The sequence below is a fragment of the Cavia porcellus genome, unplaced genomic scaffold (genome assembly GCF_034190915.1).
Source record: "Cavia porcellus strain 051 isolate PalLab524CR breed Dunkin Hartley unplaced genomic scaffold, mCavPor4.1 scaffold_10, whole genome shotgun sequence".
Classification (NCBI taxonomy): Eukaryota; Metazoa; Chordata; class Mammalia; order Rodentia; family Caviidae; genus Cavia; species Cavia porcellus.
The window spans coordinates 74,364,799-74,390,136 of NW_026947493.1; the positions used below are offsets into that span (position 1 = coordinate 74,364,799).

The window sequence follows — 25,338 nt, forward strand, 5'->3', positions numbered from 1 at the left end:
GGAACAATTTTAGAGATCACGCGAACATTTGGAGGTTGGATAATAATCTCATACATTTCTATTTCTAGAGACAGGTAGGAGAGAGAATTCATCAGACACCTTGGGTGAGGGAGATGAGCCCTTAGACTAACAAGGAGGTGAAACCTTGGATAACATGTCACTGACATAGCTCCCAGGTCTCCAAAGTCATGATCTCTACAGGATCTACCATGCACCCATGTTTGTCCACTGTTCCATCTACTGATAGAAATCACACTGATAGACTATTACAGCAGGACCTCAAGGGCAGTCTCTGTGACAAAGCTGGGACATAGAAGTCATGGCTACACTCACGTTCTCAAGAGAGTGGCACGCTTTCATCGTGTGGGGAAATTAAAATTCAGCCATGACTAACTGCTGACTAAAAGCATCCTTTGCTTGGTTGGTCTTGAGTATAGAAATAAGAAATTTCTGACCCAGCACAGCGTTTGGTACTCACTCTTAGATGGTTAAACACAAGTCCCTAATACCGTTATAGTCCATGGTGTTTGTTGTTGCTTTCAGTTGCAAGATGACAACTGTGGACAGTCTAAACACCCCTTATACATAGTTTGATGGTACAGGACTGCAGCTGGAGATAGCATATGTGTAGCTTTTCTCATATTTCTACTAATTTTAACACCGTAGACATTAATCATCTGCCCAGCAGATGAAATGGGCTTTAGATGACTTGTGTGTTTTCCAACACTGGGAACCCAACCCTTATGCTCTTGGAATGTACAGTAAAGAGGAAGTGTTAGATTACATCGGTTCATACAACTTCACTTTATGCACACCTCCATTCCATGGACACGAAGACCATTAGAACACCCACTGGAGGCCACATGAGAAAAGCAAATTAAAACGAGTCCAAGAGACGTGCTCTGAATAATTTTCACTGTGAACCAGCAGACGAGGGCATTCCTTTTCCTAATCACACAAGCAGGTCCTCTTCTGATAATAAATACATCGCATCTCAGCCTGCACAGAGGCCCACTGCAAACTCTGTGCAGTGCCAATTAGCATTAATTGTGGCTGTGTTATTCCCTTAGCTCACCACTGTCAAGGCCATGTTTGGTATTTACAAATGCAAGACGTGATGCTCGGGGTGAGAAAAGCCTTCAGAAATACAACTGTCCACAGTCATCTTTTTTTTTTTCTTTTCTTTGCTTCAAATTACACAAACAGATCCACATAAAACCAGGAGTATCTGAAACAATGTATAGGTATAGTTGAAAGAGATTTTAACTGCATTCAGAATGTCTAAAAGGTGGAGTTGAAAATTTGTCTTTCACGTGCATTTTTAACCTACTATAACTAATTTGCACACACACACGCATGCACGCAACACAGAGCATATCTTCTGTGATCCAATACAATTATTTACTTACTGTGACTAATACTACTTACTTAGAAGGTAAGCTCCGTAGACTTTCATGGCAAACACTGCCTCTGCAAACAGCCTCCCACCACAGGCTGGGTATGTCTTCTGCAGAAATACAGAATGTGCAGCTCATCTCTCTGTGGAGTACAGTCTCAGAGTGGGGTATCCATGGAGACTGAGCCTCCTGCATGTGCAGGGCAAGGAAGTTACTCTGCTGAGCACCATAGCAACAGGAGGCAGAGGGAGAGCTGGCCTATCAGGGAAGAGCGCAAGGCCTTCTCCCTGGCGACTGCAGCATTTGAAATGAATCCATCGCCCTCATGAATGGACACAAAGCATTAGAAAAAATACCAAACTGTAAAACAGAAGTAAATGCCTACACAACCATCAAGACTAATCCTCTGACAATATGGGGACAAACACGTAAGATTTTTTTACATTTGATGACAACATCCCAATAAGAAAGTAAAAAAATATCAACACACCCCCCCACCCACCCCGCCACATCCCTAAATGCCATAGCAAGCATGTGACATTCTCAGGAAAATACTAGGCTACTTCATGAATTGCAGCTAATTAAATATGCAAGGCACTCCCAGCACTGCCTAGAAGACAGAAACAGGGGAGTTCTGTTCCTCTGCGGGAATGGCTGAATTGAGGGCTCCGTGGGATAACTCAAGGCAAATTCCTTCCAAGCAGGAGCTGTAAGTAAACACATTTCTTGGGCTTTCATCGATGCTCTCTGCTGTCTCAGAACAATTTTTCCTAATGAGGTGTCCATGGCAAAACGGCAACGCACACGGGATGGTGAGGGAATACTGAAGCGCCTTCCAGCTGTGCTCTTTGCAAACTTTTCATTTTATAACAATAATGACAGTGATCACTACTGAGCACACACTCTATGCCAGGGAAATACTGTTCCTGCAAACGCAGCCTCTAGACCAATGTTGACAATGACTCATGCAATCAGGACATGTATATTTAGCTTTCAGTCTTGGGCAGCTTTGTGTGATGAATGCTCTGTTATATATTGAACATCTTTTATGACTCTGACAGCAATAAGAGAAGCTATTACTTCTCCATATTATAAAGAAAAAGTGTTTCCTTACCACATCAAATAAATGCTTTCTGTCACCAAATGCCCTCTCTACCTACTGCTGTGCACAAGACCCAGCCTGCCTTCTCTCAGGGTCTAACTACAAGGTGTTTTTCCTTCCACAATTACCTCTCTGAAAAGAAGTCCCCTTCCATTAGAGCCCTCCCAAAGCCTCTTATTGTAGGGCTCTCTCACGACTACCTTCTTTGAACAAAAAGTGCCACTTAAAAAAGACCCATCAGTCTCAAGTGGCTTCAGTCTGTGCTAGCTTGGTAGTCTTCGGAGGTAAATGGACTGAATGGTTTAAAAATGAAAGAGACAGAGAAATGTAAAAGTTGATTTTCTAGTTATTCCCAAGGTACAACCCCATCCCTGTAAGCATTGCTTCAATAGTAACACGGTCAGTGGTTGACTCAAAAATCCTATCTCACTCAGTGTCTGAGCTTGGGAACTGAATATCCTTGGAGAGCAAAGGATAGTTCTATGCACCTACAGCCGAGGAGTCAGCTGTCCCCACCCTATGCAGAGGATACTGTGACAGTCTGCTGGCATTTACTACTGCTGCCTCTATTCTCCCCTTCTATAACAACAGGTGCCCATTTGCCTAACAGGGATATAATTGGAAATGACATGTGGCACTGCTCATCCTGACCCTAAAATGACTAAGTAAGTGCCCCCTGCCCCTTGCCCCCACCCTTTCTGCCAGTCAGGTGACAGCCAATCTGGTCCTAAAAAGGGAAGACAAGAGTGACGATGGCCTTGCTGCCCATCAGCCTGGAGCACGCAAACACTTACAGGCTCGCAAGAGACAGACATTTGTCCAGTTCTGACCTTTGTAGTTTGGGGTCCTTCTGTTACACTAATCTAATCCGTTCCCTACCTGAAGATGTGAAACTGCGACCAATGAGCGAATGTAAGACGTAGGTTCAAAACTGCTTCATCTCAAACAAACTGGATAGAAGCCAATTTAAAAGTATCTCAGATAAGAAAGATTGAATAAACTGTTTAAGCAACATGCATAAAATGAATGCTTCTAAGCTAATAATAGAGTATCAATATGTTTAACTAAAATCATGAACTTCCAGTGAGCTAAGCTCACTGGAGTCAGCAAGCAAACATCTGAATGTCGTGAGGGGAAAATGGAGCCTCGCGGGCCATCAGATCAAAGCTGCCCCTCTGCACCTTTCTGTGCAGCCCAGGCGACGCCTTCTAAATTTAGTGTGCAGCCATCAGTTTCACCTCTTGATAACCCAAGCCCTGCAGTCACCAGAGACATCTCAAACACATGCATCATCTTCTCTTCTTACCTCACCGCCAGTGCCTCTGCTTGGCCACCACCTGTGCATGCCCAGCCCCTCCCCAAGCGTGAAGGGGGACAGCTAAGCTCTCAGCACACAATGTCACCTCCCCACACCCTCCCTGTCCCATCCCTCATCGCCCTCCATGCCACTGCATTAGTGTGTTTCATCTGTCACTGTGTGCTTACCCTCCCACGGGGAGTACAGGGATCCTGCCTGTGTCTGAGCTCCGCTCCTCTTAATCCCCAGAACAATGGGGTCAGCACACAGAGAATGATTAATAAATGTTTTGAAATGAATGAATGAATAATAGTAAGACCTAGAAAGTGCACAAGAGTCAAACCTAAGTTTAACAGAAGCCTCTCTTTAACCACAGGGTGAAGTGGGAGCCCACTTCCTCTTTGTGATCATCTCCTAGTGATATTACGAGCATTCTAGTCCATGCATCTTGGGATGCAAGTGTGTGGTAGCCGTGTTCCTTTATCCCTTCTCTGCTTTTTTGGAGACAGGGTCTCACTATGTAGCCCAGGCTGGCCTCAAACTCTTGGCGATTGTTCAGCCTCAGCCTCCTGAGTGCTGGGGTTACAGGTGTGTGCCATTGCACAGGCTGTAGCAGTGTTCCTGAAGCACTACCTCACAGAAAACACCACCTGGATTCTCCTTTGGCTAAGACACAAGCTTTGGTGGCAGGAGAATTTAGCTCAGTGAAGTACCGAAGGGAACATGCTCTGCTGCATAACGTATACCTTTCTAGTCATAACCATCCACACACCCAAACATCTCCCGACAGGTATAACAGTGGATGTGGATGCCTCTGCTCCCTCCCTGCTCACATCCACAGTTCCTTCACCCAGGCCTTCACTTCTCTCTGATTTCTGGACAACACGATGCTTCAAACTGTTGCCAGTGCAATGTATTTAAGGATCCCCTTAACCAAGTCCATGCCTTTGCAGACAGTGTCTCAGCAAGGGCTCCTCAACTGCAAAACGCAGATGTGAGCTCAACCTAAAGCATCTGTCTGCATGATTTGGTAAGTCAGTCTGCTCACAATGGACAGTTCCAGGATTACCTTCATTATGCTGAGATAAGTACATTCAGTGGTGGGTGTGTGGTCTGCAGGAGCTTCTTTCTTAATGCATTAGAATACTTAAGTGTCTGGCAGGGCTCTGGATCAGTGGCTAAGAACACCAGACAGGCAATAAATCCCAGCAGACCCAGGTTTTGATGGAAGGTACCTTTGGGAAGAAATGGAGTAGGACTCACTAATTCTCAGGGAAAATCCACTAAGGTCCATTCGGCACTATATGCTGACTGGTGCATGATCAGAAGCCCAGCTGGGTGACAGCAAAGAGTAAATATGTGAATCTGCCACAGTCCGCTCAGGTCCAGTCACTGCACTCACAGTTTACAACACTGGTTTGGTCCCTGCTGGGGAATGGATAGAGTATAAACCGGTCCACCACAAACATGATCTGCCTCTCTGGTGTAAATACTGTTTTTCTCAGGGTGAAAGAAAGTTTCAGAGGTCCGTAAAATAAAAAATCTAACATTCTTTGAGTAAGAAAGCATTCATAAGATACCAGGAGTTGTGGCACACACCTGTAATTCCATCTCTCCAGGAGGCAGGAGGCAGAGGATTTCAAGTGCTAAACTTACATGGAAAACGTATCAAGATCCTGTCTTGAAATAAAAAAAAAATAAAATAAAGCTTAAAAGGATTGGAAATAATGGCTCAGTGTAAAAGGTCCTGGGTTCAATTCCCAGTACCGCCAAAAAAAAAAAAAAAAAAAAAAAAAGATTCATGATATACATGCAGTATAATATATAAAACATTTCAAGCAGTAAAGACTAGTTCATTATAAGTGGCAATGATCTTCACATTTCTTCAGCACTCACATCTTCATAATTTATTTTACTGATCTGTGTCCAAATTGCCTTTTATATTCAATTTTCTGTACACTTCACTGAAGTTACACTGAGACTGATTTTACTCTCAGGAAAAGCATCTACACTTGGACATATAAGCTAATTTATAAGAATTAATAAGAATGTTAGGACCCCACAAACATGAAAAACAATTCACATTTCATGTCAGGACATCTCTCTTGTCATATTCTCCTACTGCAATTAGAATTACTTCTTTGAAAGCGGACCTTACAATCATTGCAGTGGGCGAAAGTTAGAAACTAGACTAGCCTGCAAGTTGTGTGACCTTGGATAAATGACTAAAGCCCTCTGTGCCCATCTGTACAATGAGGGATAACAGTATTTCCCTCCCTCTTTGCTTTTTTGGGGTTTTTTTTTGCAATGATTTTAGGATTAAATAAAGCAAGTATTTGGAATTTTGCCTGGAACAGTCAAGTGCTCAGTAACTATTAGGTAAAAAAAAAAAAAAAAAATGAGTAATGTTTCTGAGGGTAATTCAACTCACAGTTGCATCTAATCTACCCTCCTAAATATTTTCATATGGCTTTCAGCCTTTGAAATAGAATACAGTCTGTATCTGAGGCTGGGATTTGCCACCGCTCCAAGACTTGCTTACAACTGGTGAGCTACTGGAAAAATAATGCCATGTCACAGAAGGTAGAAAGTTTCCATATTCAAAATTTTCCCTTTTAGCATTAATATTTTAATTTTTTCCATTCTGTAGAAATATTTCTTTCACACTTAAAATGTGTTTTGCTGAAGCAAGCTCTCCCTGTGAGTTGGTGCCATGTGCAGGCCGCTGAGGGTAGAACCAGGTGCGAGACCCTTCCTGTGAGCAGCCTGGGAGACAAAAAGAGCCACCCGCTCCAAGCAACTGGCTTATATCCAGAGAGGCATATGCTGTGAGGATAGCTACTGAAGTGAAACACAACTTAAGTGCTTGTAGTGTTTAGTGTTTCATTGACTTTGGAGGCCTACAGCCAGTAGTCTGACCCTCCATTCAGAGGCTAACAACATGCAATGGAGCATAGATGGGGGATCTCCACTTATGTATCATATATGGGAGACGGCTATTGTTAATTACCTACCTATCTTGTTTTAAGTCCTGTATCATTTTCATTGTTTTGCTGGGTTTTTACTGTTTTGTCTTTTTTTGATATTATTATATCCAATGGCATGAGCAGCTATTTCAAAGATAACAAGATACAATATAGTAGACATTTTAGACTTACTATTATCTTGTTTTGAAGTCCTATATTGTGCTCATTGTTTTGTTTTTATTGGTTTTCTTCTGTTCTGCTTTGTTAGGTTTTACGATGTCTGATGGTATGGGCAGCTATTTTGAAGACAAGAGACATTATGGTAGCCATTGTTAATTTCCTATTAACTTGCTTTGAAACCCTGTATGACTTACACTGTTTTGTTTTGATTGGCTTTATTCTGTTTTCTTTTGCTTGGTTCTATTCTCTTTAAAATAAAAAAAAAAAAGAAAAAAGAAAAACTTTAGAATTATCAAAAAGAAAATAGAGTGTAAAACAGTGATTAGACAAAGTTCCTTCACTGAAAGTGTCAAGTCATTTATTTTTACCATAGAAATCAAAATAGAGCTGATGGCTTTTTTTTTTTTTGGTACCAGCTTTAAAAAAAACATGTTTTGCCTTTGTATGTGTCTTTTTTTTCTTTTGCCAGCTCCACCACAATAACTTAAGTCTGCTCCTATGTCAATTATCGAACTAAGGATTACAAAGATGTCTGTCTGTCTGTCTTTATGTGTGTACTGGGGTCAGACCCAGGGCCTTTGCACTGAGCTACATCCCCATCCTTTTTAAATTTTGAGACAGCGTCTTCCTAAGTCACTAAATTTCCATGACTGGGTTAGAATTTGTCAGCCTCACACCTCAGTCCACCAGAATGCCTGAAATGCAGGTGTGCGCCACCCTGCCCTGCTGCTACAAAGCATTTAAAGCTGCCAAGAGCCTAAGAAACTATAAGGCCACTCGAGGTCTTAGAGGGCTTTCACGTGCTCTTTCACATTTTCCATCTCTGCTCATTACCCAGCCATCAGCTGTGAAGTCACACGTTTGTCAATGTCCTTTTATGTCAAGTATTCCCCTTATTTTCCGTCAATTTATTTTATTCTGTAAGTAAAGTGCATGGAATTTATGACACGTCTACTCAGAGGTGGAGGCAGGAAGTTGGCAAGTTCAAGTTCAGCCTGCCTGACTCAGAGACTTAGTGAGGCCCTGTCTCAACACAAACACTAAAAAGGTTTTGGGGATGTGGCTTAATGTGAAGGAAGGCTCTGGGTTCAATCCCCAGTACCACCAAAAAGAGGAGAAAAAGCTACAAATGACCAACAGGAACATCAGGCGAGGAATTAATTTAATCTTTTAAGAACCCATTTTGCAGATGTGGAGCACAAAGTATCAAAACGATAAGAAGCAGCTGAAGATCCCACAGTAGTAAGAAAATCTGAACACAGTATGTTGGACTCCAGGCTGGTGGTGAGAAACTGTCCCTTCTCCCTCTGCACAGTTTCCTCTCAACCTGTGAAGTGACCCAGGGGAAAGCTGTCTAAACCCCAACAGTTCTTGAACTACCCTAAGTAGCTAAGTTATCACTGTATAGGACAATGACCCCAGCTAAGCTGCCAGCCTGTTACTTCACTTTAATTCCACTTTGTGGAATTAACTTTGAAGTGGAGATGGTGCTCATGATAAGAACAGAGACCTTTGGGCTCTGGCTCTGTGTGAAAGCATCAGTCACTAACCAACCAGTTGGTGCCTTCTGAGTTTCCCAGCAAAAGCCTCTGACTGTGGGAAATTGGTTTGGAAACTGGCTATTGTTATGAGGTTATTATAGTGCAGCTTGGCCAGGTCTCGGGTTTCAATACCCTGGTGGTATCTGGTGACAAGGAAGTCTAACTTGGTTTGAAAGCTGCCGAGATACAGCGACATCTTTCAAATGCAGATTTCAACATTTTGCTCTCTAAAGGTGGATTTCTTTTAAATGACAAGGGCCCTACCCTTTGCTCTAATGGCTTCTGATGGTGTTCTTCACATTTTCCAATTACTGTATTGGTTGAAGGCGTGTAACTGCCTCTCCACCTCTCCAAGGGTGGAGAAAGGATTTACTATTTGTATTTGTAAAACAGTGCCAGGGGATCTTTTTCTTCCCTGACGGTAAGATACTCCCAAGTAATAAATCCAGCATTAAAGCTGGCTCAGGAATGCCATTGGATGTACTGGCTCAGTAATCCAACTGGGCTTTTCATTCCTGAGTAAAAAAAAAAAAAAACCATTGCAGACAGGTGGGGCACATGGGAGGAGGAATGTCGCCACCCCGGATTCCTCAGAGTTCCCTCTACATCAGCACTGCTGTCTGGATTATCCCTCTTCTGCATTCTGCCTTAAATTACAAATTCCCCCTAAAGTAGGATGATGCCTTGTCTTGTTTGCCCCTCGTTCTCCCTGTTCCTTTCACATGAACCATTATTGTTTGGATAAACCACATGTTTAAGTATCTTATGGGCATCAACTTTATTCAATGCTAGAAGATTCAGCCTTGAATGTTTTGCTGAATTCTCAATAAAAGAAAAACAGAACACAAAGCCACTGTCCAAATGGACCGCAGCAGTGTTTTTGCTTGCTCTTGTTGGCGACTTTTAATTAAATCTGCATAGATTTTAAGTGATGGAAGCCAAAATGACAGGAGGCACATGGCCTGCAGGAAGGTTCCAGAAGGAGCCCTTGCCTGGCAGGCAGGGGTTTCCTGCTGCCCGCGCCGCGGGGCCCTGTTGGCAAGGTCGGAGCCTGCTCACTGCTCAGCTCACCTTGCAAGCCCTTCCCAGCATCCTGTGACATATTTCCTTTCTCCTTCTGCCTCACAGACTCCGGGAACAGTATCCACTCTTTATCTTTGGGACCTCAGGGGCATTTTAATAACTCCTTTCTGAGAACAGCAAGCCTCCAAAATCTAGAGCAAGGGACCTAAAATGGGCTTGGGTTACTTACTGTTAAAAAGCCTCTGAGCACCTGCATCCGAGCCTCTAATTGCCTGCTATTTTAATAAATCAGTATTGGCTTTAATAAGTCACTTTATTTTATTAAGTAGAGCACGAATCAAGAGCTGAAGATGGGCTGTAGCTGGTGGGGGGCATGTGGCACATGGAAGATGTGGACCATTTTAACCCAAGAGCAGGACCCTCTTGCTGTTTAACAGATGATGTCTTTATAGATTACAAGCTGCAGCATCTCCTAAGGGACTTGGGACCCACTGCCAGGATTTTCTGTCTTCCCATTTATGAGACTGACAGGTTTATTCTGCCTGAAGTTCAGAGAACTACAGGTCATGGCACAGATTTTTCTCAAAAACAAAGAGCATGTTGTAACTGAACTGGGGCCCCTTCCAAAGCTGCAGAGTTTTTCAATAATGACATTAGGAATCTTAGACAACTAAGAAATTCTAAGGATCTCTTTACTTGGTTCAATACAGGTAAATATAAAGATCACACAGTAAATATTACCAAAGTGATATTCATGCCTACGAGCAAGTAAACCAGAGCCAGTTGACAAAAGCTTTGTTTCAGGCACTGCCTTTGGGCAAGAGGCATTAAACTATGATTCAAAAATTGGGGCTGGGGATTTAGCTCAGTGGCATAAGTGCCTGCCTTGCAAGCAGATGGTCGTGAGTTCGATCTCCAGTACCAATAAAAAAAACCCCTATGATTCATAAATCTTAATAAAGGACATCCATGAACTCATTGAAATAGTGTAATATTTTGGGAATGCAAGCATTTCTTTTCTAACACTTAGGTCTTTAGCCCCATAATGGAATTAGTGGCCTTAGGAGAAGAGAGAGAGCTGAGCTGGTATACCTTCTCTCTTTCACATTTGATGTCCTTCTACATGGTATAAAGACCAGCCAGAAGCTGGTTCCTTAACCTTAAACTTCTTGGCTTCAAAGCACATTTATTTTTCTTCTCTTTTTTAAAGTCTTGGTTATGGTATTATAGCAACACAAAACACACTAAAGCAAAGGACTATAATTTAAAAAAACATACAGACAGTAACAAGTGTTAACCAGGACATGGAGACACTGGAACTCTCATGCATTGCTGGTGCAAACATAAAACGGTTTAGCTGTTCTGGAAAAAGAGTCTGGCAGGCTGGCAGTCCCTTAAAATGCTAAATGTTGAGTTGTCATAAGACCTAGCAATTTCTTTCCTAAGCATTTACCCAAAAGAACTGAAAACTTTCCCATGAAAACCTGTCCCTCAAGGTTCATAGTATCATTGTTCATAATAGCTACAAACTGCAAACAACCCAAATGTCAGTTAAAAATAGATAAATGAAACATATCACCTCACAAAGGCAAGATGTTTGTAACAGGAAGCAGGAGGTAGTGATGGTGAGGGGGTACCTGAGAACTCTGAATACTCTCCACCCAATTTTTCGGTAAACCTGAAACTGACTTTTAAAAAACTTATTTTAAAATGTGGCACATACATACAAAAGAAGTAACATTCAGCCATTAAAAAATGGAGTATTGATATGTGTAACACTGATGAACTTGAAAACATTATTCTAAGTGAAAGAAGACAAAAATAGGCCAAATAATGTATGATTCCATTTGCGTGAGATGTCCAGGAAAATCCAAAGACGGAGAGAGACAGACAGACAGAGACAGAGACAGAGACAAGAGAAGAGACAGGGAGAGAGAGGGAGGGAGAGATAGAGAAGACAGAGACAGAGAAGTTTGCAGGGCTGGGGAGGAAAAGAGAAGGGCCAGTGAATGTTGACGAGTATGAAGTTGAAGTTTCATTGTGGAAAACATGGTAAGAGTTAGATAATGGTAATGTTTGCACAACAGTTGAATTCACTAAAACCCACTAAACTGTACATTTTAATTAGGCAAATTTACCTACATGTGAATTACACCTGAAGACAACTGCACTGAAGGAGAAAGTGAGGTAGCTCTGGTCTTTGAGTGCACACAACAGTTTTACTGATTGGCCATGTGATTACCGACATTCTTAGCGCACTGCCTCTTCCTTACATTTATGGGAGCCTTACCCTTCCTACAATCCTCACTTCTCTCTTTTATATGCTGCCGTCATTTCTCCATTGTGTGTCACCCCTTTTCTTTCTCATATTATTACAAAACAAAAGACTATTAATTCTTTGCTTTTTCACATGGGTTAGGTTTTGCTCTGAGATGAAATGATGCTCTCTTTGGTAGACCAAAGCAAGATGAAGAATAAACTATCATGACAGGCTGTGTGCATAAATTATTCAGGAAACACGAAAGCTGACAGACATGCCAGCACTCAATGAAGAGGATTCAAGACCAAGCCTTGACCTCATCAAAGTAAAACCATTTGGAGCCCCTTGCATACCAAGGTCAGCAAACACAAATCTGAAGTCAAATAAGGAGTGAGAGACCTCAGGGAAGCTACTGAATTGTCTTTCAGCAGAACTGTGTGTAGTGTAACAATGAGTGTTAGAGAAAAGAATGCAATACAGAGGTTGTCTCCAAATGCTAGCTTTCCTGGACTTCAAAGTTACTTACCACTTATGTTTTTCAAAAACTATACTTATTTATATTTCTGAGATACCAAATATTTACCTATATTTGCAGATTCAGACAACTGACTTTTCAATAATCGTCTTCATTTTGCTTTGTGACACTTAATATTTTTTAATTACAGAAAAAATATATAAAACATCATCATTATAGCAAAGAAAATAAAATAGCCAAGTTACCAAGTGGGCCCAGCATCAAGATGAGCTGTTCTATACCAAGCAATGTCTTTTATTTCATACCTTATTTTATTAATTTAAGCTAGAATCCACTTTAAATGTCTGTTAGAATATGCACTATATATTTCCTGTTTTATTATATGTGCTGTTGAAGCCTGCATAGTATATATTTCCTCAACTCCATTTGTTTTTACAAAATTTTCTTTATAATGGATACATGTCATTATGCTCATTCAATGATTAATAACTGCTACACAAAGTATTCCACTCCGAACTCTACATTCATTGGTTTCTGTGTTCCATTTCAAACAGAAATCCCTCAAGTCATCACGCTCCTAGGAAACCACGCAGCACCCACATACTCACCTGGCTTCGTGAGGCCGGACTTCAGTTCTTTCTTATGCCGAGCGGACGGGAGGCTGCCTTCCCCAGGGATCCCCACCGGGCACTTCCTCCTGGTGAAATCTTCATCACTTCCAGGGCAAAAGCCAATGGGGCTGTTTCCAGTGTCTGAGGGCGTCTTCACAGGAGACACGGACTGGCTGCTCGGACAGCCTGTGTCATCTAGGAGACAGAAATCAGCAAGCGTTTCATGAGGAGGAGCAGGAATCAATGATGGCAGAGGGAAGCCACGCAGGGCTCTGCCAGCACGTGTGGCGCACATGCATGCTCTGTGATGCCCAGGTCAACCACTGCGTGGGCCCTTCTCTCACAACTCCCTTTTATTTTTCCATATCTGGACCACTCGCGTTTTAACAAAGAAAATGAAAACTTTCCTATGGTGACACTTTAAAGAAGAAAACCTTACAAACTTTTTGATCACAATTCTGTGACACATTTATATTTTGAAAACTTAATACTGTTTGAATGCTTCGCAACAGTATAATTCTGGGCTGTATCTGTTCAACACTGGTTTTTGGATAGCTTAGTAATAAAAAGTTTACCTGAAGCACTCAGGGTCATGAGCGTGTGCCATTTGGAGCTGCTTATCTTAGCAAAACAATGGGACTTAAATATTACTGATCCACCCCGTTTTTGATCACTTGGCCTATCGATTAGTTCAGGGAATTTGGCAGGTAAGTGTTCTGATTTTAGCAGTTCAAGGAAGCAGAAAGGAGTAATTCTGCTTTATTACACTCAACGCAGTAAAAGTTTGTCTGGAGAACACTACTAAAATGAAAATGACATTCACATGACAAACATTTTCTTAACTTTCAAATTATAGATAATTATTACCAAGGTCATTACTTTAAATTAGTATGTATGATATGAAGTAGAAATGCTCCTTAAACAAATAGGAAAGTCATACTGCGGACTCCTGTAAATTCTTCCCATACGTTTATGATAGCTGGCTAACTGGCTTGTACTTTGGTGAGGGGTGTGTACTGGAATTTAAGGTCAAATCAGTGTTACTCAAAAATGTGCCAACCCTAACTGGTCAGTTAATAGCAAATTTTCATTATGAAGTTATTTCTTCATCGAATGTAAATATTTTGGTGCCAGAGTTACTATAGCAACTCATTAGACAAGAATGAATAAGGATATATACCATTGGTTTCTTATGACTGTTAAGGTAATCAAAATAATTCGCTTCTGTCAAAGGCTATCTTACCCTTCTACAGCTAGAATAAAGACAGAAACAGAGCTAGGCCTGAGGGAAATATGCCGAGTGCCTGAATTATACCCAGAATCCATCTAAGGCAGAATGGCCATTTCTTCACTTTTGGCTCATGTTGTACTTCCTATTATGAAATGTCTCAGTTCCTAGAACAAAGTGAACTTGGCACCAATAAAACGATTTGTTTCTCCGATGTCTTTTCATGCCTTTTGGACATGTTCACATCCCCAGACCTCTGTGGTCTGTTCTTGGAAATGAGCAGCATTTAGCACACCACTCCTGCTTCCTGTCTTGCATCTGCTGTGACCCTGCAGGTCCTTTCTGAACTCTGACGCTGGTGATGAGTCCCCTCCTTTGGCTGCTGCAGCTCTGTTCGCTGCTTACTGTCCCCGCCTGTTCCTTACATTTCCATGTTTGCTCCTTCAATCCAAAGAAATCTAAGCTCTGCTCTAAAGAGGCAAAGTTGTTCATTCCTCAGCCGGACTCCAATAACTTTAAGCCTCCACTGGTCTGCTCGTTGCCTCAGAGCGACTGTTTCTTGATAAATGAATGAGGTCTAAAGCCTTACAATTACCTGCTGCTCTTAAAAAGTATTCCCTATGAGTCACCTCTGTGAGCTACTTCTTTTCAAACAGAGAGAACCAAGTAAAAACAAATGTACGCTTTAGATATTCTAAAAAGTCACTGACCTTGACAACTTTCAGACTTAAATGGATGAAACGAAATGATTCCCAGTATTGAGAAACAGTGCTGAGAAATGCTATCAAAGTTATGGTTTAAGCACACAAAAAAGCAAGCAAGTCTTGTTTGATTCTGGCAACAATTTTCAGGAGTTAACTAGGAATGAATATCTACACACCATGTTTTCGGTGCTATTAACTTCACAGACTAAGTGATGGGACTGTTAACAACTGAGAGCTGGAATTAAAGTGGCGGCAGTGTGGGAAAGGGGGGAGCAATCCTTCACCGGAAGTGCAGGCTCATCTGGCATCCGTATATGCAGCCTTTACCTCTAGGGACAGGGAATGGCAAGATGAAAGCCTAAATAAATCCTCAACTGTGGATACTACTGGAAGCATTTGAATTACTGTGTAAACATCTCTTGGTAGTCAGCTACCATTGTGGTCCACACAAAGGGGGAAAACAGGAACATAAAACGCGTTCTTTCATTGGTCAAAGGAATGTATTACAAGCACAGCCAGGCCCCATTTTGATGAAGGGTATACCTAAGGCCAAAAGGAGTTGCTATGTATCACTTGGGTTGCACAGCTCTTACAATTCCCAAGGAAACCAGTGAGTTCTCAGAGAAGCCTGGGATATTCGCCTGTTTTGTGTAATGGGAGGAATCGAGTTGACAAAGGCCAAAGTCATTCACTTTCCTAGTACAGAGGACATGTTTTAGATCACGCAAAGGAAACCCCAGCACAGACACCGAGCTTAATGTGCAGAGGATCACCTGGCCACCTGGGGCCCTGAGGGGTTTTCCTGGGCTGCACTGAAGAAATAGTTACCTTCTCACCAGTCTCATGTGGGGCTCCATCTCTGCTCCTCCCTCCCCGTCTCTTAGACTTCATGGTACAGGCAGGAACTGGCTGTCAGCTCAGGTGAAGGTAATATTCTTTCTCAAGGTTCTTGCAAAATATTCTCGGTTCACATTTACACCAAGATTCTAAGAATGATGAAGCCAAGCTTATGTTCTTTGGCTATTCAGATTTAATCCTATCATGCACAGTGACCAAGCAGCCATAAAAGAAATGTGCTATATTAAACCTACTTTTGTTAAACTCTTTGCATCTTCTGTTTGCTGCTGCTACTGAACTGCTAAAACTTGGTGTGGAGAGTCTACAGACTGGTAAAAATAACAATTACAATTTCAGAATTCAAAACAAATGTGTTAATATGAAGAAATACGGCAAAATTGACTTTTATGATAGACATAGGGGGAACTATTTCTGGGGCAGAAATGGCAAAAAGCCCACATAATCTACCCAAAAAAGTGTAGGACATTCCAGATATGCAGAAGAGTGCGTGAATACATAATAACTTTCAACCTGATTGGCTATGAAAAAGCCTTGTTCCAGGGTTTTAATAAAAAGCTGTAGAAAATTCTTGGTTTTTTCTGGAAAGAGAGGAATTTAAATCATACATATATGCATGTTCATGTCCTTTGATGATTTTTTCCATTTGGATATTTAGGCTTTCTTACTAATCTGTAAGAAGTTCTTATATTTCATATTCAATGCAGTTGTCTATTTTTAATTTTATATTTTTGATATTCAAACCTTTTTCTATTCTGTCAAATTTCTCAATATATTCCTTTGTGATTTCTTTCAATACTTGTATGCTTAGGATTTTACTTGAAGAACAGCTAAATATTTACCTACCTTCTAGATAGTTGTAACTTTAATCTCAATTAAATCCATATGAAATTTACTATAAAATGTACCATACTATAGATGCTGACTTTATTATTATCAATGTACTTTTAAGGAAATCTATCCTTTCCACATTACTGTCCAAAATTTCTTGATGACAATTTGAAAGCAGGGAATATCTCTTACACAGCTAATTTATATATTTAAAAGTATCAAGGTTATTCAAAATGTGTGCATGTATATGTGCTTTTGTATAAAATTTCTGAGATGTAATTAACATGCCTAACCAGTACATCAAATACATTTGATGGCCATTATAATGACCAAGTCCTATTGAAATCTCCTTGCAACAACTAAAATTAAGAATAAGAATCCTAGTTCTAAAGATTACAAATAGAATATTTCTTCACAGCTCCAGTCTATACCTTCTGTTTCATTTTGGAATTTAGAACTCACAGCTCATTGGTTTTCAAAAATGTTGGACTAAACAGTTCCAGAAGATGTATTTAAAAATAACATCGGGCAGAGGAAAATGTGGTTTTATGCCATAGTTTCTTAAAAGATTCAGGCAATGTTTAGCTGCATAATTTAAGGGGAAAAACTACTGGTATTTTAAGGAAACATAATTTTGAAATATATGGAGGTCTAATTGATTTTCATGAACAAGGGAAGAGTTTACTGATTTCCTATTATTTCATTCCATAAATATTGAGTATCTACTGTGTACCAGCTGCCAATATAGTTGTTATTTTTATTGTCTCCGATACTGGCATTTTTAAAAAGTAGCTTGATGAAAACAGTCTTGAGTTAAAAAGTTTAAACTCATAGTGAATCTGAACCATATGTCATTTTTAACACACACCATTTATTCATATGCATCAGAGAAATAGGGAAGAACTAACATTTATTAAATACTTACCATGTGCAAGCACGATCATTCTTAATCACTAATTTTAATACGGTATCTTAGTTGGGAAAACTAAAGCTCAGAGAGGTTAAGAAAGTATTTGCCCAGAATGCCCACAGCCCTTGGGTTCAAGCCCCAGAATCACAAAAGTTAACATATATATATATATATAATCAGATTACTTTTTACAGAACATTAAAGACAAATCAATATAGAAAAATATTTTTGATAAATTTCACTTGAAAAATTGAGCTTTCATTCACAACTTAAAAGAAGTTCCTAAACACAGACCTAACAACTTTGAAAAACAATAACAAAATCAATCACAGAACTAAACATAAATCATGGACTTAAACAGAATCAATCATGTACCTAGTCTACACCTATGACCTTCTAGACTGAAACATAGAAGAAAGTTTATATAAGATTGAGGTTGGTGAAAACTATTATATATATAAATGTATTATATATATTAAATTTTAAAGAGAGAATTTGGTTACACAACTAGCAATTAACTGACTTAGGATTCAAGTACAGATTTGTATAACAAAATGCCTGGGTGTTTTCCATCATAAGCTAGTTCTTTTAAAAAATTTCCTACTCATGTTTGTTCCAAGAGGAAATATCAGCAATTTGGGGAATGCCCAAATTAAAAACAGAATAAAGAAAATGTTAGGCAAAAAGCCATCCCATAATGAGTAGATCACAAAAATTTGAGGGAAGAAAACTTTCTGAGTTGCTTTCAGTATTCCTGCCTCAACATATGTAGACATATGCACAGAAAGCACACTTTTGCATTCCAAGTTTTCTATAGCAAAATTTGAATTTCTATCATTTCACCCAATTTTAGCATCTTTTCATAGTGAGAATTCACATATCTACAAGGCTTTCTACTAATTTCTTTTGGGGATTTGAAGTCACTAACTTGTGAGCAATATTGAAGTGCAAGAATCTACCCATCATCTATCCATCCATCCATCCATCCATCCATCCGTCCATCCATCCATCCGTCCATCCGTCCACTGTGATAGTTAACTGACTTTTTAGCTAGGTTAAGAAACACCCAACCAAATTGGGTCAGCATAGTTCTGGGCGTGGCTGAGGGGATTTACTGAAAACAGAAGACCCACCCTGGGTGTGAGTGGCTTGCAGTCTGAATGGAATAAATGGTAGATGGAAGACTGGCTTCTGCTTCTTCTTTCCTTGGACATTGTCTCCTGGCTTCCAGCAAATATCCTCCAACTTTTCATTGCAGATCCTCCACCCTCCTCATGCAGAGGAGGGACCCTGCCGTGAACTCCAAGCCTTCCACTGGATTGTCTGGATTTCTGGTGCACAGGCAGCCCTTTTGTACTCTTTCACATCTGAATCCACAGGCAGCCACTGTAAGCCAATCTTGTAAATTCTTACATATCTGTATGTATTCCATTAAACCTTTTTCTCTAGTAAGCACTGACTGATACAATCATCTACCTATCTTTCCACAAATCATTACCAATTTTGTATTATGTCAAGTGTTATTTTATGTTGTAGTGATGTAACAATGACCAAAACTCAGATCGTTTCCTTAAGGAGGTCACATGCTAGTGGTGAAGAGCCACAGTTAATAAGCAAGATGAAAAATAATGATATTTTGAAACTATTTATGAAATTATTGAAGTTATTAATGAAACAAACTGCATGATATGTAGACTAAGCAGACAAGAGAGGAAAAGACCGCGCTAGACAAGGCTGTCGTGGAAAGATCCTCTGAGTAGAAACCAAGAAATGAGAAGCCGCTAAGCAGGGGAAAGAATCTAGCAAAGAAAACAAGTCCAAAAAGCTCCGGGTAGGAATGTGGTGCACTGACAAAATGGACAAGTGGCTGGCAGTGAAAGAAAGCGTGATGATGGAATTGAAGAGAGGCAGAAATCCAAGGATGGGCCAAACTGCAGGCCAGGAATCACTAAGTTTATCTCAGGTGCAATGGAAGCCAGAGAGCCCAACATGGGGAGATAATAACAACTGGTTTGTGCTTAGAAAACAGGTTGAATTAATGATATTCGGCCTAGCTTGTCCTTATTGAGTGCTTGCTAAGACCCAAGAGCTTTTTTAATCTCTCTGCTTATCACAAGTCTGAAGTAATTTAATCTGATACCTCTTCGAGATAGGCAAGCTTGTCATTGTGATTCCCAGGGAGCACACAAAACTAGCACTAGAGGTAAAGCTACCGGCCCAAGCCTGTAATCAGTAAGGGGTAGAGCCATGGTTGGAATCCACATGGGCTAACTCCGGAGCCACCTTCTTAACCACTATGCTACGCGTTTCCTTGGGAATAAAAGGGCATAAGCAAATAAACCAATTTAAGGCCATTACCAGAGCACAAATGAAAAGTGAACAGCGTTTGACTAGGGCAGTAGTATTGAAAATGGAGAAAAGAGAATGGGTTTGCGATACATTTGGAAAATAATTGGAAGCATTTATTCACAATAATTAAAGACAGAAAAGATTCAAGGATCTTGTCTGCATTTTTTCTTTAAACGAGTTGCTATATCGTAGTGGTAACTTCTGTTTTGATAAAATGGATTTATGAGTGTGTAGGGAATAAAGTCAAGCATTTTGATTTTGATATGGTAAATCTAAGGGACAAATTAAACATGACACTGGAGATAGATACCAAGTTGAGGTGGAAAATTAGGCTGGGCAAGTGAGTGTGAGCTGTCAGTCTCAGAAATCCAGGACACATGCGCAGAAAAGCAGCTCCCAAATCCTAGCCCCTGGGACCAATCAGAAAGTGTTATCTTCAGTTCTTCTCCCAAGCAGGCTTTTGATAGGATGGCCTAGATCTGACGTCAGCTGGCAGAGTGCGAGATAAAAAGACAGCTGCTGTGAACTTCTCGGCCACCGTACTCTTATAGCTGTCCCTTCTCAGCCTGAAGAATGTACTTCTTTTCGTATTTTAATTGGCCATAACTGTAATGTGTGTAAAACTTGCTACCTTGTGTGCTCATCTTGACCAATTCTTTGTTCAGGATGACAAAAATCTAAAAAATCGCTGGAGGAGTCCGTGGCACCTCAGAACCCTGGTAAACAAAGCAGCATTTCTACAAGCGAGGCCTGAAACTCAAGGGAAGGCTGCAAAGACATAGTCCTGGATGGAGCCCTCAGGGAGGGTAGGACAAGAAGAGGCCAAGGATAGTGACAGAGGAGTGGCTTGAAAGGCAGGGGGCATGCATGAACAGGATCAGGTTCACAAAAGCCAAGGAGGAAAATCTTCCCTAAGAGAGGGGTGTGTTCTGTTGTGTCTCCTGCTGCTGAAGGGGTCAAGGGAATAAAGGTCAGCTAGGAGGTTGGGAAGATGAGCAGAGAAAGGGATGGAAGTTGCAGGGACCAGGAGCCCTGGAGCTTCTCTCTCTAAACTCTGTGGAGCACTACGCATAGAAATGAGTCTGTCCAAGTAGGAAAACTCACATTAAGATATATAACCTGCATCTATAAAAAAGTGGACAGTGGGGGCATTATTTAGTGGATGCTTCCTTTGTTGCTTGGAGACAAAATAATTGTTTCCCATGTGAACATTCCTGGGATTTCTGAGCTATTTTGGATCCTTGAATGGCTCCCATAAAAGTCCTGCTGGTGAAGCCCTGGGCAGGACAGGAGGACACACAGGGAAGTGCATGAAGGCAGCTCCCTTTCCCAGAGGACCTGGGCTCTGACACAGGGCCCTTGAACTGGTTTTATCCCAAGAATTGTTGATTCTCTGCAGATGGAATCCACAGGGAAAATAACCATGGTCCAAATATCACACACAATGGCGAGGGAGGGGCTGACACTGGGAACTGGAGGCAGGCTGCATCGTGCTTCCCCAGAGACAGGTGAGCCTGGCAAGGGGGTCGTAAATTCCTGCCATCAAGCTTTTATTTTTCCTGTTTCTTGTCTCATAAGGTTATGATCTTTCCAAAATAGGAAATCTTTCTGACCTTATTTCTCCATAGCAGTACGAGTTTATTTGCAGTTTTTAGGCCATGACTTTTCAAAAGCTTTTCCTGGATGGGAGAAGACAGGAGCAGGGCAGAAGGGGAGGGAGAGAACTAGACCAATGGGAAGGGAGGAAGAGGCAGAGAGGGAGAGAGGGAAGCTAGCTCTTACTCTCTTAAAATCTTCTCTTTAGGAAGCTCCAAACTACCCTAAAGACACCCGAAATGCTGTTAGCTGTGTTGCAGCAATGAAAAGACCTCCTCTTTCCTACTCCTTCTCACGTGGAGAATCATAAATTCCAGTCAAGATACAGAAAGGACATGAAGAGGAAGAACCACTTGCACCATTTGAGTTTTCTATGCAGAAACAACTGTTTTAGGTAATGTGTACATATCATGATATTGTGATTAGGGAGGTGGAGATGGAGGATCGAATGCAGCGCTCTACTACTGAGTTATACCCCAGCCTAATCCTTTTAAAAAAGAAAAAGAGAGAGATAGAGAAGAAGCATGGTGATAAATAGTTGAATGCTTATAGCATCCATGAAGTTCCAAATCCGGAAGGCCTTAGGGAGAATGCCCACCTACAGAATGGTTGAGAAAAAGGTGGTGCTTAGTCGCATGGAACAGTGTGCCCTGAATGGTGGGGACAGCACTGCTGGCAAGCAGGGACAGACACAGGTGCTTGCTAGGGCACACACCCTCGAGGGCAGGAGCCCTGTCAGTACTGTCCACTGCTCTAGCTCAGCTACTAGGGCAGTTCCTGGCATTCAGGAGGTATTCCATAAATATTCACCACCCAAGGAACAAACAGAAAGTAGCACAGATCAATACAGCATAATTTTTGCCAAAAAGCAAAATAAAATAAATTCTGTAAATGTGATTACATCCACTCTGACACTGAACATATGTTTGTTACTTTTGAGTTAAAACATAAATAAAATAACCAAAACAGGATCCTCACAAACCCCACATAACAAACAAAAAAGAGAATTATGATTCACAGGGTCTCAAGAATTTGTAGAGCATGGCAGTCTCTAAGGGCGACCTGACCTGGCAAGTTCCCTGCCTGGGAGAGAACAGACAGCAGGATGAGGAGGAGTAAAGGGATAGCCCATGCTGTGCAGGACAAAACTGCAGGATGTGGGCTTCTAGAGCTTCAGGAGCCTAAAGACCAGCACAGCTGAGCTCTGGGAAGCTCGGTATGGGCTCCTAAGAGAGAAAGCAGTGGACCCCAGACAGCCAGTCTCCTGGTGTGAGCAGGTGGGGAACTCTGGGCAGCAGGCAGCGTCCAGATGACTGCTGGGGCAGGAGGGCTGGCTGTGTCTTCCATGTAGGAGGCAGGCAAATGAAACTGCCCACGGTGGGACAGAGCAGGATGGGGTGGTCTGAGCAGGTGCTGTACCAACTGGAGAAAGTCCCCTCTCAGAGCAGCACCCCCAGCTTTCAAAGAATGCATACCACATGGAGGGTGGAGTAAGGGGGGAGCCAGGGACACTTTAGAGTCCTGGGACCCATGGGTAGCTGACCAGGGTGCTAAGCACCCTTTTGATTGTAATCTGAGTTGCTCGATTGTTTCATGATTGAGAAATACAGGTTAGGGAAACCTTACATGCCAACTCCTAAGTGGAGCTTTTCCTGGTTTCTGGTAATCTCTCTTTTAACTACTCACAGTACTGGTTCTACTACAATAAGAGTTCATGCTTCATGACGTTTAGAGAGGCTGAACTCAAGACAAGGTGTGGGGTTGGGGATTTAGCTCAGCAGCATAAGCACCTGTGCTTACCTGTGGTCGTGAGTTCAATCCCCGGTACTGATAAAAAAAAAAAAAGACAAAGTGCTTCTTTCATTTAACAAAATTAGTAAATTGGGTACTGAGTACTTTTCCTGTTGTTTAACTTCTCCTAAAGTAGTGTAGTACCTCATTCTTAATGTATTTTATTAAGTAAATGAGAATTTTTCACTTGCCCTAATCTCAGAATTATGCTTTCCTAAATCCCAACAAATATTTATTAGTCCACTGCTGTAAGTAAGGACCACACTGTTTTACACCTTCATGGAGCGCAGAGCCTGCTGGGGCACTACACAACTACGTAACAAATTTGAAAACCAGGCCAAGCACTATGACAGAGAAAGCATCGAGCAGGGCACCCAACCTGGACTTTGAATTGTACCTTCGGCGTGCCACTCTGTCCTAGCTACAGGCTGAGTATCCGGCATTCGAAATACCAGGAGCCAGGGATGGCTTCGAGATTTGCCTCAATCTTGGAATATTTACACAGACTATTAAAAGCTTTGGATTTTGGAGCATGTCAGATGCTGCACTTTTAAAATGGGCTGCTCATCCACATTTTCACATCCAGCCCCACTTCTGTTCGCTCAGATTCATGCATTTTGGGCTTGTCTCCAGTCTTCTTAAAAGCCACGATCACTTCGTACTATTCTTTTAAAATCTCTCAGCCTTTATTATCTGCTTCTCCTCAGTCTAAAACCTTTAGCACTGCCCTCTGGGAAACACCCAATTTTTATCAGAAATGTGTAAACACAGCATTGGATTTTACTCAAATGTCCCGTTCCCATCTCACACTTTTAAAAGTGGCTGCCTGTACTTTGTCCCCTCCTTTTTATATCCCTGCCAAATAAAATCTGGATCCACCCCCACGGGTTTTTGTGACTGTTTCTGCTCCAGATCGATGATGGCTCAGACGTCTGCCCCTCAAGCCTGGCCTACGTTTTCCTCACTCCTGCCGGTGACCCTCCTGACGGTGTCTGAACCTGTCAGCGCCTTTCTTCTTGTGACCTTTCCTTTCGGATCAGAGACACAGCCAGCCTGGGCTCTCCTTCCTCTGAATGACCATCCTCTGCTGTCCTGGCTTCTGCTTCCCCCACTTCCCGCTGTCCCTGATCTCGGTCTTGTAACCCTCCTCCACGCACTGCTCTCTCATAATGCCTTGCTCTCCCTGGACCATGGCTGCTGTTCTCTCTGAATTCTTAGGGCGGTAGACTTTTGTGTCAAATGCAACAAAAGCTAAACTGAACTGATAAACTTGACTCACCTTCCCTTTCCTCACTCCTGCTAGCTCATTTGTTTCCAGCCAGTGGAAACTTAGGATCCTTTCCTTTGCCTGACACCTGCACAGACAACTTAGGCCCAACTGTTTTCACCCCAAACACAAACTGAGGCCGTGGTTTTCCATCCAGGTAGGCTCCTCGCCATCCTTTTTCATCCTCACCCATCCACTGTCCAACACATAAATGGACCAGGTTTCAAGTTAGAAACTACTCAACGCTTCTCCATACTGAGCTCCTTCACTGCTTCTGTAAGATCTTTTCAGACTTAATAATGGCAGCCCATGAGCCATAGCCAGGTATTTATGCCTGCTTTTTGGCCCACAGTTAGTTCAAACTATGGAAACTGAAAACTCTGAATGCTCTCAGGAAGGGCACTCGCCATCCAGCCCTAGAGTCCCCTACACAGTCTTTTATCCAGGCGGCCTCACCCTGCATCGCTGGCCTCATTCCTGGGTGGACCCTTAATCTCATGGATCAAGTTCCCAGGGCCTGGGGCACTGAGCCCTTCATGATCTGGCCCTGCCATCCTTTCTATCCCATTTCACGCTTTAACTCAGGTCCGTGGGTGCCAAGGTTTATGCTTATCTACTGCAGTACACTAATTAATGTTACTTCTCTGCATCCTTGGGCTTATGAAATGTGAGAGGCCAATGCTGATAATAAGCTGTGCAACATTCTCAAATTACAGGGCAGCAGTGGGTGTGGGTGAAAGGGACAGGGACATAAAACAAGTGAGTAAAAGTAGTAGTGTGGGAATCACATTCAGAGATTGGTTAGCTCATTTATTTAAGTATCTGACTTAGGGCAGAAAATACCTGACACCCCCCCCCCCCCACACACACACACGCACCGTGTTTCATTCAGTTTTGACACCTTAGTACAATTCCGAAGGCATCAGTACACTGCAGGCATTGAATGAATGCTTAT

At 41.8% G+C, this 25,338-nt stretch overlaps 1 protein-coding gene across 6 annotated transcripts in view; it reads right to left on the bottom strand.

Annotated features, from left to right (window-relative positions):
* Positions 1–25,338, bottom strand: part of Sybu (syntabulin) — a 68,725-nt gene that overhangs the window by 31,468 nt on the left and 11,919 nt on the right. For 5 of the 6 annotated variants that reach the window (XM_013143708.3, XM_013143705.3, XM_005008208.4 and 2 more), the window contains exon 4: positions 12,850–13,047. In XM_013143708.3, the coding sequence (XP_012999162.1) occupies positions 12,850–13,047 (198 nt within the window). Of the gene's footprint in view, positions 1–1,428; positions 1,508–12,849; positions 13,048–25,338 lie in introns of those variants that run through there. The other variant, XM_013143707.2, reaches the window with a different exon arrangement.